This window comes from Lethenteron reissneri, unplaced genomic scaffold (genome assembly GCF_015708825.2).
Source record: "Lethenteron reissneri isolate LAM-NWPU_2019-01 unplaced genomic scaffold, ASM1570882v1 scaffold_1178, whole genome shotgun sequence".
Taxonomy (NCBI): Eukaryota; Metazoa; Chordata; class Hyperoartia; order Petromyzontiformes; family Petromyzontidae; genus Lethenteron; species Lethenteron reissneri.
In genome coordinates this window covers 28,856-41,763 of record NW_026890869.1, presented here as the reverse complement: position 1 = coordinate 41,763, position 12,908 = coordinate 28,856, and the positions used below count along the sequence as shown (strand labels likewise).

Here is a 12,908-nt window from a genome sequence, read left to right as displayed (position 1 = left end):
ACTGTATGAGTGAGTGGGTGGCTGGGTGGGTGGCTGGCTGGCTGAGTGGGTGGGTGGCTGGTGTGGGTGGGTGGCTGGCTGAGTGGTGGCTGACTGGCTGAGTGGGTGGGTGGATGGCTGAGTGGGTGACTGTCTGAGTGAGTGGGTGGCTGGCTGAGTGGGTGGGTGGCTGGTGAGTGGGTGATGGCTGAGTGGGTGGGGGCTGGGTGGGTGGCTGGCTGGCGAGTGAGTGGCTGGCTGGCTGAGTGAGTGGCTGATGGCTGAGTGGGTGACTGAGTGAGTGGGTGGCGGCTGAGTGGTGGGGTGGCTGGCTGAGTGGGTGACTGGCTGAGTGGGTGGGTGGATGGCGAGGGGTGGACTGGCTGAGTGGGGGTGGTGGGGAGTGGGGTGGGTGGCTGGCTGAGTGGGTGACTGGCTGAGTGGGTGGCTGGACTGAGTGGGTGGCGGGCTGAGTGGGTGGGTGCCTGGCTGAGTGGGTGGGTGGCTGGCTGAGTGGGTGGGTGGCTGGCTGAGTGGGTGGGTGACTGGCTGAGTGGGTGGCTGGCGGACTGAGTGAGTGGGTGGCTGGCTGGCTGAGTGAGTGGCTGGATGAGTGGGTGACTGGCTGAGTGGGTGGGGTGGCTGGCTGAGTGAGTGGCTGACTGGCTGAGTGGGTGACTGGCTGAGTGGGTGGGTGACTGAGTGGGTGGCTGGCTGAGTGGGTGGCTGGCTGAGTGAGTGTGGCTGGCTGAGTGTGGGTGGGTGAGGGTTGGTCCTGCACCGTAGACAAAAGGTTGAGGCGATGCCCGACGCGTCGCGTGGCTCCCTACTTAAGAGTTTTTTTTTTTGACAGAAGTCTGGGCTGGGCTGGCTATGATTGGCTGTGCGGGCGGGCTGGGCTGGGTTGGTCTGGGCTGGCTGGGTTGGCCTGGGCTGGGCTGGCCATAGACTTATACAGAACCACAGACTTAACATTCAGTCGATATCCATAGACTCGCACACAGACCCATAGACACTCGCACACACAGGGACCCATAGACTCCTTTCAGCGACAACTGCTGCCAGCTCATGTGGGGTGAGTATGAAGCCGAGCTCTCTTTATCTCGTCCGGCCACCGATGTGGATGTCAGAGCCACCACCAACACCCGGGCCGGGAGTCGAACCTCGCCCATCGTGTCTGACGTTCGCAGCCCCACCACACAGCGCCGATTGCCAGCGGGAAGGGGGAAACCAACAACAACACACCCATGGTGTTCGTAAGTGGGGGGGTAAGGGGGGTGGTGGGTCGTTAAGTGGGGGTAGAGGGGGGGTGGGGGTGAAGTGGGGGGTAGGGGGGGGTGGTGTTCGTAAGTTGGGGTATGCGGGGGGTGTGCGTGTTGTAAGTGGGGGTTAGGAGGGGGGGTGTGTCGTAAGTGGGGGTATGAGGGGGGGGGGTGTAAGTGGGGGTATGCGGGAGGGGTGTGGTCGTGTAAGGGGGGTATGCGGGGGGCGGGGGGGGGTGGTAAGTGGGGGTATGCGGGGGTGGGTGTTCGTAAGGGGGGTAGGGGGGGGGGTGTTCATAAGTGGGGGCTATGCGGGGGTGTTCGAAGTGGGTATGCGGGGGTGTTCAGTAAGTGGGGGAATGCGGGGGGGGGGGTGGTGTTCGTAAGTTGGGGTATGCGGGGGGTGGTGTTCGTAAGTGGGGGTATGCGGGGGTGGTGTTCGTAAGTGGGGGTATGCGGGGGGGGGTGTTCATAAGTGGGGAATGCGGGGGGGGGGTGTTCGTAAGTGGGGGTATGCGGGGGGTGGTGTTCGTAAGCGGGGGGGTGGTGTTCGTAAGTGGGGGTATGCGGGGGTGGTGTTCGTAAGTGGGGGTATGCGGGGGGTGCTGTTCGTAAGCGGGGGGGTGGTGTTCATAAGTGGGGGTATGCGGGGGGTTTGTTCGTAAGTGGGGGACCGCCTAGCCCGTCAGTACCGCTACTCTGCCGCGCGGTGGCGCCGCTTCTCACCCAGCGGCCACCGCCAGCGCCACGACCTCATCTGGAAGCAACTCACGGGACGAGCAGCAGAGAGAGACAGAGAGAGAGAGACAGAGAGAGTGGGGGGGGGGGTACAGACACCTAGCCTCGCATCGGGGGGGGGGGGGTGAGTGGGGGAGGTACAGACACCTAGCCTGGCACCGGGGGGTGATTGGGGGGGGGTACAGACACCTAGCCTGGCACCGTGGTGGTGATGATTTAACAAGCAGAGAGAGACACAGAGAGAGAGGGGGGTGAGTGGGGGTGGGTACAGACACCTAGCCTGGCACCGGGGGGGGGGGGGTGAGTGGGGGAGGTACAGACACCTAGCCTGGCACCGGAGGGTGATTGGGGGGGGTACAGACACCTAGCCTGGCACCGCTGGTGATGATTACCTCCCGTGGCCACCAGTCCCTTCGCACTCACAACTGACTCCCCTGTTATTATTCGTAAGTGGGGGTGCGGGGGGGTGGTGTTCGTAAGTGGGTGTAAGCGGGGGGGGGGGGTGTTCGTAAGTGGGGGTATGCGGGGGGGTGGTGTTCGTAAGTGGGGGTATGCGGGGGGGGGGGTGTTCGTAAGTGGGGGTATGCGGGGGGGGGGGTGTTCGTAAGCGGGGAGTGTTCGTAATCACGGACACACACACGTACACACGCGTATACACACACGCGTACACACGCGTATATGTAGGGGTGACACGCGCTGGAAAATGGGATCGTGTGTGCTACCCGTCAAGTGGTCTCCCGCCGTAATTTACAATATTACATACACACACACAGTGTACACGTGTGTACACACACACACAGTGTACACGTGTGTACACACTGTCCATGTGTGTGTGTACACACACAATAATGTCCACATTGTTGAGCTGAGCTCACACACCCAAGGGGTCTCTGTTCAAGGGAGGGAGCAATGGAAAATGAATCTTAATCAACTTAAACTCCAACTCCGCTCTGTGACGTCACCGCTCAGCATGACCTCATCGGCGTGAAACGCCAGGGGGAGGTGTACCTTGCTAGTGACGTCATGTCACCAAAGTATTCACCCCAACCGGTCTCAAGGGAGCGTGACGTCACCTCTGCCTGGGTCACTTCCGTTATCTGTTCAAGCACTATCCTTATTTGGGCAAAGCCACGCCAACTGACTGGCGGTTCATTAACATAATTTATTCGTGAAAGACGTCACGAGTTCGTTGTGACCGGTTCGGCACCCACGGCCCATCCCTCCACAAGTGGGCCAGGCTCATTAACATAATTTATGTAAGTTACAGAGCCGCTCAAGTGACGTCATGTCACCTGCTGCTGACGCGTGACGTCACGAGGTAACGGAATGTTGCCGCTCCGCGCGGGAACTGAAATCTGAGGTGAGAAATTCTCATCGCGGTTGTGGTGGTTGTTGTTGTTGTGGTTGTTGTTGTGGTTGTTGTGGTGGTTGTTGTTGTGGTTGTTGTTGTTGTTTACCGAGGTAGAGCCTCGCTCTCTCTCTCGTAGGGATGTCAATTGAGTAGCAGCGAGCATGGAAGCGATGTCCAGATTTAAACTTTACAACGCGGGGCCTAGTGCCTCCTGCCCTCGCCTGGTCGCGTTCGCTTCAATTCTCTCGCTTCGTTGAGCAATTTCGATGTAAAGCTTCTTTCGTGACTGCAGTGATTCATCTTCTTGGTTCTTTCGGTAAAGTCACGTAGAATAGAAATAAAAAAATAAAACAATAAAACTGTACAATTTAATTATGTTTTATATCACGTAGAATGGAAATAATGAAATAATATTCCCTTTTATTTTTATTATTTCCATTCTAAGTGACTTTACCGGAAAAACCAAGAAGATAGTTTAGCAACCTGTGGAAGAACGCGATCAGCCAGGCGAAGCGTTAGTTGTGTTAACTCGAGATGTGACGCTTTCGTGACTGCAAGGATTCATACTCTTAGGGTTTTTTCGGTAAAGTCACCGTGTAGGTAAAAAATGAATACAAATTCATAAAAGTAAAAATAGAAATAAAATATAAACAAATCACGACGTTTCGGAGGCAACACAAGTCTCCGTCATCAGGTGGCACCGTCACAGCCACATTTGCTGTATCAAGTGAGGCGTTTTTATTAATTTAATCTATAATGTAGACTGTAGCCTGGTTATTAAGCTGGGTGAGTGTACTGGCAGTCTATAATGTAGACTGTAGCGTGGTTATTAAGCTGGGTGAGTGCACTGGCAGTATATAATGTAGACTGTAGCCTGGTTATTAAGCTGGGTGAGTGCACTGGCAGTCTATAATGTAGACTGTAGCCTGGTTATTAAGCTGGGTGAGTGTACTGGCAGTATATAATGTAGACTGTAGCCTGGTTATTAAGCTGGGTGAGTGTACTGACAGTCTATAATGTAGACTGTAGCCTGGTTATTACGCTGGGTGAGTGCACTGGCAGTCTATAATGTAGACTGTAGCCTGGTTATTAAGATGGGTGAGTGCACTGGCAGTCTATAATGTAGACTGTAGCATGGTTATTAAGCTGGGTGAGCGTACTGGCAGTCTATAATGTAGACTGTAGCCTGGTTATTAAGCTGGGTGAGTGTACTGGCAGTCTATAATGTAGACTGTAGCCTGGTTATTAAGCTGGGTGAGTGTACTGGCAGTCTATAATGTAGATTGTAGCCTGGTTATTAAGCTGGGTAGTGTACTGGCAGTCTATAATGTAGACTATAATTTGCTGCATCAAGTGAGGCATGATTTATAATAATTTTATTATTTTATTTCAATTTTTACTTTTATTAATTTTAATTTCATTTTTTACCTACGTGGTGACTTTACCGAAAAAAACCTAAGAGTACGTGAGTTGGTGTGTTGACCGACTCTCTGTGTTGCATTACATTAAGTGTCTCTCTCTGTGCAGTCTCCAAACCTCCAAGTCTTTCATTGACACAAGGCCGTCATTATAACATGTTATAATAAGTATAATATTATGTTATAATATATAATAATTATAATGTTATAATAAGTATAATATGTTATAATAATTATATTAATATATATTAATTATAATGTTATAATAAGTATAATATGTCATAATTATAATGTTATAATAAGTATAATATGTCATAATTATAATGTTATAATATGTTATAATAAGTATAATAATCAAATATGCCCCCCCAATATGTTTCTGTAAAAATATTTGTAAATAATAATTGCGATGCTCTGTTAATAAAGACAACAATTTGCTAAACCTTGGCCACGAAATCTGGACTTGTCTTCATATAACAATGCATAGATTCCTGTTTGTAGGATTGCGTTGTACTTTATGAATCCCTAATCTCTGCCATTACATACTATGAAACAAGAAAGGTAAAAAAGAAAAAACAGAGCAATGTATTACAATACACTATTAGACATTATTGTATCAAATAAAACAAAGTCCATCCCATGTGCTAGTGAACTTTTAAAAATATTTTAGGGAGGAAATGGCAGGAAAATAGTTTTCAAATTTAGATATTTTTCTGGGGGGGGGGACCCCAGACCCGTGGAAGATTTGGTCCCCCCCAATGTTGACTCCATGGCTACGGCCTTGCATTGACGTGCTAGTTTCTCTACCCCCCCCCCCCCTCTCTATTTAAGGCCTCAACACAGAGGCGTTGTTTCTCTGTGTGCCTATGTGTGTCTCTCTCTGTGTCATCTCTCTCTGTGTGTCTATGTGTGTCTCTCTCTCTGTGTGTCTATGTGTGTGTGTCTCTCTCTGTGTGTCTCTGTGTCATCTCTCTCTGTGTGTCTATATGTGTCTCTTTCTGTGTCATCTCTCTCTGCTTATGTGTCTGTCTATGTGTCTCCATGTCTCTCTCTCAAATTGAGCAATCTTTGGAAGAACGTTATCAACCAGGTAGGGTGTTGACTGTTATGTTAGCTGACTCTAAGTTTAATAGGTTTGTTTCCTCTTTCATTTGTACCTGATGATGATTGCTTGTGTTGCAGTTGAAACGTCGTATGCTATTATATAATGTATTTATTTATTCTACGTGACTTTACCGAAAGAACCAAAGAGTATCTTGCTTAAGTTTTAATTTCCCTTCACCTGGCTCGCTACTTTGTAACTTGTTTTGTTTTAAATATTCACACAGTTTTTTTTCATTTTTTACCAGGCCACGCCCGCTTGAGCTGCTGTACCGCTCTTGTTTTCAAAAGCGACCTGCCCACAACAACAATAACAACAAGGTGAGGCTCGTCAACAGAGTGGCGGTGTTCACTCTAGACACGTGGCGGTGTTCACTCTAGACACGTGGCGGTGTTCACTCTAGACACGTGGCGGTGTTCACTCTCGACACGTGGCGGTGTTCACTCTAGACGCGTGGCGGTGTTCGCTTTGGACGCGTGGTGGTGTTCGCTCTAGACGCGTGGCAGTGTTCACTCTAGACGCGTGGCGGTGTTCACTCTAGACGCGTGGCGGTGTTTACTCTAGACGCGTGGCGGTGTTCACTCTGGACGCGTGGCGGCGTTCACTCTAGACACGTGGTGGTGTTCACTCTGGACGCGTGGCGGTGTTCACTCTGGACGCGTGGCGGTGTTCACTCTCTGCATGTGGAGTGGGGACAACCGGGGGACACGGAGGGAAATCGACGCGACCACGGGGGGAGAGAGAGAGAGGCACGCAAACTCCAAATATACAGCAGGCGTCAAGGCTGGGATCGAACCCACGACTTCCTGTATGCCAGGAGAGGTAGTTAACATCTCACCACGGAGAGAGAGAGACACGCAGCCTCGGCTGTGTTGATTGATCCTCAATGAATTACTTGGAGTGAGGAAGCATTAATACTGAGCAGGTGAAGGTGGCCAGGCGTGGGTCTAGACACACCACCACCTGTGAACCATGCCAGTGCGTGACAGTGGTGGAGCCAGTGGGGGTGGGGTGGCACGTGCCCCCCCAACGATCCGATATAAATCCCTAATTTTGATAGGATCATTGGGGTTTATTAGTAACTAGCTTCACTACCCGGCTTCGCCCGGGACTTGGATTCTTGTCTTGGATTAATTTAATATTCCCTCATAATTCAATGAAAAACCCTGAAAAAATTGATGCTTGCAAGAAGGAAGCCGAAACACTTCAATTTACCTAAATCGGATGTTTTCACTCAAGGAAATTCAACCTGAACCCACTGCTACGTCAGGTCGATTTTTGCCACTCGGGAAGGGAATGACGTGGCGTTCGCTTAGACATTCCAGACAGCATAAGCTGTGAAAATTTCATGACGCCAGAGCTCACAGCGTTGGAGAGTTTTTGCTGCTTCACACAAACAAACAGGTGTAAGTTCTGTTTTATATTTAAGATGGCAGTTGTACCCGTTCTTCACACGGATTTGTATTGAAACTCCGAGAAGCCATTGACTTCATCGGCCAGGAGCGAAGCGCCACCTAAAATCTCCCGGCACGCTGTGAACAGCTGTAGAAGTACGGCGCGCGAAGAGCCATGTGGTAGGGGGGTAAGCATTGCAGAGCGCTTAGCTCAGGTGTGATGCGGGTTGATGCCACATACGTCATGGTCATTTCCCCCCCCCCCCCCCCCCCCCAAAATACAAAAGTCTATTTTTCTTTCCTGAAGGCATCAACACGTTCAGCGAGCGCGATGACGATCACACGCGTCGAATGAAAAGCAAGGGACAAGTCCTTTCTTACTAACAACTCCTTTCTCACTAACAACTCCTTACTTACTAACAACTCTTGTAATTTTTCATTGCTGGAGGGGTTTCCCCCCCCTACCTGAAAATCCTGGCTCCACCTCTGAGTGTGTGACAGTGTCAAGTTTGTATTTGCAGTAAAGTCTATTAACTCTATTGAGCACAGAGGTTATATCAAAACAGTAATTTATTTTAGTTTTCCTCTGGAACTCTTTGTAAGAATGGAGTCAGGAAGTGATCACAGCACACACGTGCAGCAGCTGAAGTCGGAACTGCTCATCCCAGCAATCAAGGACATCTGTGCCTGGCATCACACCTCTAAGTTGTGATTGAACATTAATTTATGCATTTGTGCATTGTTGTATATGTTGGTTATCGAAATTTGTTATGTTGTATGCGTGCGTGGGTGAAATTATTATGTTGTATATGTGGGTTATGAATATTCAGTGAAAATAATAATAATTAAATGAAATTTGGCCAAATGTGTAATTATCCGGAAATATGTTAATTTATGTAATTATGCACATTTTAATTATGCCAATTCGAGAGGTAATCGTATTAATTATGCGAGTGGGTGTAATTATGATAATGCAAGTCGTTATGATAACCAGACCCCGCCTCGGTGACGAGGGTGGGTTATCGATCGGAATAAGGCAATTAATCGTATGCAGTTATGCAGGTGTGGTGTAAGTATGCAAGATTAACTTAGATTAACTCGGCATCGTTGTCTAGGTTCGTCTCATTCTCGCTTTAACATTCCCAGAGTGTGTATTCGTGGTTATATTTTAGGTCCCCGGTTCACCCCGTTATCGCTTTAACATTTACTGAGTATGTATTAGTGTGTTTATTAAGGTCACCAAGTTCAGATCTCAACGCAGAAGCAGATCTTATGCATAGATTTCAGGAAAGAATCACACAACCACTTCTGTATTGATCAATTTATTACTAATTCAACCTTAACTATGATATAGTATGCGAACTCTCAATCCCGGAACGTCAACACGGCATCAATACAGTATCATCAACGATTGTCTGATTTCACTTTGACAACGGCACATGGATCCCGCATAACGCGATGGTTGTTAGTGAGAGAGAGAGTCGTTAAAATATGCAAATACTATGCTAAGAAAACCTTAACGTTAATGAATGATTATACTCAATATTGTTCACGCAGTACCGCACTCCTTATTGATCATACGCAACCCTTATCACGTTGTTAGCACCTTGGGTCACGGGACAGTTGAATATTCTGTAGAGGATGCGAGTACGTGCGGCGATTATGACTGAAAGATACTTGAAAGATTATACGGCGATAAAAAAACACAATCAAAAACAGTTATTATTCTTAAAGGCACCAATCTCAACAGATACATCGGCAGGTTATCTGACAACAGAACGGCTCGGAGTAAGGGCCTGCGACGGTGCTCCTTTTCCGAAGATCGTTATCTTATACCAAGTTTACTAATTGGGGACCAGATCACCTGATAAGGATCCGGTGGGCCACCACTCCCCACGTGAGCGTGGCTCGGCGGAAGGAGGTGCCAAGAATCAGTTCGTATTGATGGATCTGTTGGGAATTTATGCGATTAAGAGTACAGCCCACTAAATATTAAAGATAAAAATTACGAATACTCTTATAAACGACGGATGGCCATCACTCGGTCTCGTTGTGATGCCTTCCCAGCCACGGATGGCTTATGGGTTCGAGTGTGTTTGAGTGGTAAGAGTTGTCTTGAATAGTCAGTGTTCGGAGTCGATTCTTTATGTCAAACAGACGCCTGGTGGTCGTGTGGTGAGGGGGCGGTGCGCGTCATACGTATCAGTCGCTCCCCTGTCACCGTGGTGAACTGGTTCGGATGCCCGTTGATACGCTGTCGCAGTTCGGAACCCGGTCGGTAGGTGGCGCCCACAACTCGCTCGCAGCGTGCAGTGTTGGGTCGTCGCCAAACCGCGACCCTCACCACTCCGGCGGCAGCAGAGACCTCCGACTCGGCAGAGGTTGACCCACGCAGGCCGAGTTGAGCTGTCAAGCGGGTCTTGCCCGCCTGCAGAGGAGATGGGGAGCCGCTTGAGTCGAGCCCCGAGAGCCGGCTTTGGTAAGCCGATCGAACTCGGCTGAGTCCCAGACGAGCTGAAGAAGAGTCGAGCCGACCCGCTGGTCGCAGCTCGCTCCTGAGCCGACCCTCCCGGTCGAGCTCGCTCCTGGGTCGACCCGCTGGTCGCCCTCGCTCCTGAGTCGACCTGCTGGTCGCACTCCTGAGTCGACCCGCTGGTCGCACTAGTTTCCAATGCTCAGGATCCTTTCCTTTATGCCGAAAAATCCCCCTGGATCCCGCCCACAAGGCGGGGCTTCTTTCGATTTTTGCTGTGTCAGGATCTGTCCGTAGGCAGGTGTGTCCATGTGTGTGTCCGTACGTCCGTATGTCCTTGTGTGCATCACCCACGGTATATTCCGTTGTCACACTCCCTCCATAAACCCACGAGCAAACAATCAGATGTTACAAATTGCCTCGAGGTCATCTCTCTGTCTGGGTGCAATATTATCTCTTGTCTGGCCTTCTTCATGAACCCAAAACACAGACGTTACAAATCGTCTCATAGGCGTCTTTGTTCGTGTTGCACAACCTGGAGGGAGGGGCAACACTCTCTCCGACCCGGCGCACAAAGAAATGGTTAAAAAGTTTTAAGTTAACATTTGTCCCTTACTATTCCACAGTTATGATTCTGTATGTAACCTAAGGTCTGTCGTTTCCCATCGTGGTGCTTGACTCAAGTGGAGGTGTTTCCCCGAGCGTATACACACTCCTATCCCGCGCTGCGGGGATACAAAGACGGCCGGGATCTCCCTTTCTCTCCGACCCTGGGTTTAACATCGTTTTTTATTATGTATTTATATTCGACCTGGTGGTGATTCATCCCGTTATCCTGGCTTTTCATAAGTTTTACTTTTGTCTTTTCATGCATATGCTTCGGGTCGAGTTGTATAGAAAGTATTAAAGTATGGAAATAACATTTCATATTGACTTAATGATGGTGATGGTTCAGTAGGCGTAACTTGTGGCCTGGTTTAATTGGAGTGGGTGTGAATATCAATAACTTTAGCCTACCCTGTTGTTAAATTCCGACTTTAACGTTACTTTAATAGCAATACAGAATAATTGAGCTTTTTGTCTTAACTAGGCGAACGCGAACTTCTGGTGACCCCCGCAGCCTTGTTGTTCAGCTGGGTCTGCCTCCTTGAGAGATATACAACACTCTTTTAAATCAGCTGTGGCCATCCAACCTTCTGCTCTGGGAGTGTTATTCTTAATTTCAGGACAAAGGCCCCCTCACGTTCAGACGTGCAGGGTTGTTTAAATCAGCTCCCTCCCCTGTGCACACAGCCTTGAGCTGACCCACTTCATGTTTATCTTTGTTCCCTCAGCTGCAGGAGGACAAGGCGTACTTCTACCTCCCCCCTGTGTGCACGTGTTCTAACTAGCTCGGAATCCCTAAACACACAATCAGTGATGATTCCTGGCTTTCTGTGGTTGTGATTTAGACAAAGGCGCCTCTGCTTTCTTCCATTGCCTTTGAGTCGACACTGCCCTATTATTTGCCCATGTGCTGAGGTCATAGAATTCGTTTTGACTTCAGTAATATTAACATTCAGTATTGGATTAGCAAATGGGCAATGGTTCATTGATGTAGCTCGCAGCCTGGTCTCCAATTTGAGCGAGCGCGAGGATCGATAATTTAGCCTACTCTGTTGTTGAATTTCGAATTTTGACGTTACTTTAAAACCATGCAGGATGGTTGGGCTTTTTGCCTTAACTATGTCTGGCTGACACTCCCACTGTCTCTGCCGCCTGCACGGGTGACATGTGCCCGTTCATCAGGCCTTATCTTTCCTTGAAGCAAGGTTGCAAATTCTGCCATCCTAGCCCTCCTCCAGTTCATTACTTAACAACACCTGGTGTTTTGCAGTTTGCTGCGCTTTGGTGTGTTTCATTCATTAAAAAAACAAGTAAAAAGATAATATATAAAAATATCATCAAATATGATTAATCTCAATTTTGGAAGAAGGGTTAGTATACAACAGCATAACACAAATAGTATTATTTTCAACACCCTTTGCTATGTCAGCTTAATTTAGCTTTCATAAACATTTATTTAGAAGCCAGACAGCTGAAATTGTGTGCTGAGTTTTGGGTTAACGTTCATTTTGAAGATACGAGGGCTTCCAGGCATGTTTATGACCATTTGGCCTCTCATTGTGTGCCATAACAGCCCGTGTTATGAATTTGGGACACTTTTTTTTTACTATATCATAAATATATGAATAATTATAGACGTGTAAGTCACGTGTGACTGTGTATATGCATTCCTCTGGGCCTCGATACTGACGTGTAGATGGTGTGGATATTCTTTGTTTCTGTCTGCAGCTGTCGCTGCCTCTGCAGAAGTGGTCTGATGGAGCAAAGGCACTCGGCGCGGCTTGGTGCAAAAAGGCAACAATGCGACCGGTGTGCATACAGCACGGATCGTCCTGAACATTTTACAAAACACCAGAGAACTCGCACAGGAGAGAAACCCTTCAACTGCACTTGGTGCGGGAAGACGTTTTCAGATTCATCTACTCTTCATGTACATCAGAAAACACACACGGGAGAGAAACCCTTCAACTGCACTGTGTGTGGGAAGGAATTTGCATGGTCATCTGTTTTAAAAAAACACCAGACAACACACACAGGAGAGAAACCCTTCAAGTGCAGTGTGTGTGGGAAGGCATTTTCACATTCATCTACTCTTGTGATACACCAGAGAACACACACAGGAGAGAAACCCTTCAAGTGCACTGTGTGTGAAAAGGCATTTTCAGATTCATCAACTCTTCATGTACACACGTGCACGCACGCACGCGCACTCACGCGAACGCACGCGAACGCACGCGAACGCACGCGCACGCACGTGCACGCACGTGCACGCACGTGCACCCACGTGCACGCACGTGCACGCACGCGCACGCACGCGCACTCACGTACACGCGCGTGCACACACGTGCAGACACGTGCACGCACGCGCTCTCACGCGCACGCACGTGCACACACGTGCCCAGACGTGCACGCACGCGCACCCACGCGCACGCGCACGCACGCGCACGCACGTACACGCGCGTGCACGCACGCGCACCCACGCGCACGCGCACGCACGCGCACGCACGTACACGCGCGCGCATGCACGCGCACGCACGTGCACAGACGTGCACGCGCGTGCACGCGTGTGCACGCACGCGCACGCA

The 12,908-nt window shown here is 49.3% G+C and overlaps 1 protein-coding gene across 1 annotated transcript; it reads left to right on the top strand.

Annotated features, from left to right (window-relative positions):
• Positions 1-3,250: 3,250 nt before the first annotated feature.
• LOC133361656 (zinc finger protein 239-like) lies at positions 3,251-12,547 on the top strand (the record flags this gene model as incomplete). The annotated part of the gene is made up of 3 exons (XM_061580634.1): positions 3,251-3,339; positions 6,098-6,170; positions 12,052-12,547. A coding segment is annotated over exon 3 (468 nt), but the record flags the coding sequence as incomplete, so codon positions are not given.
• Positions 12,548-12,908: the final 361 nt, after the last annotated feature.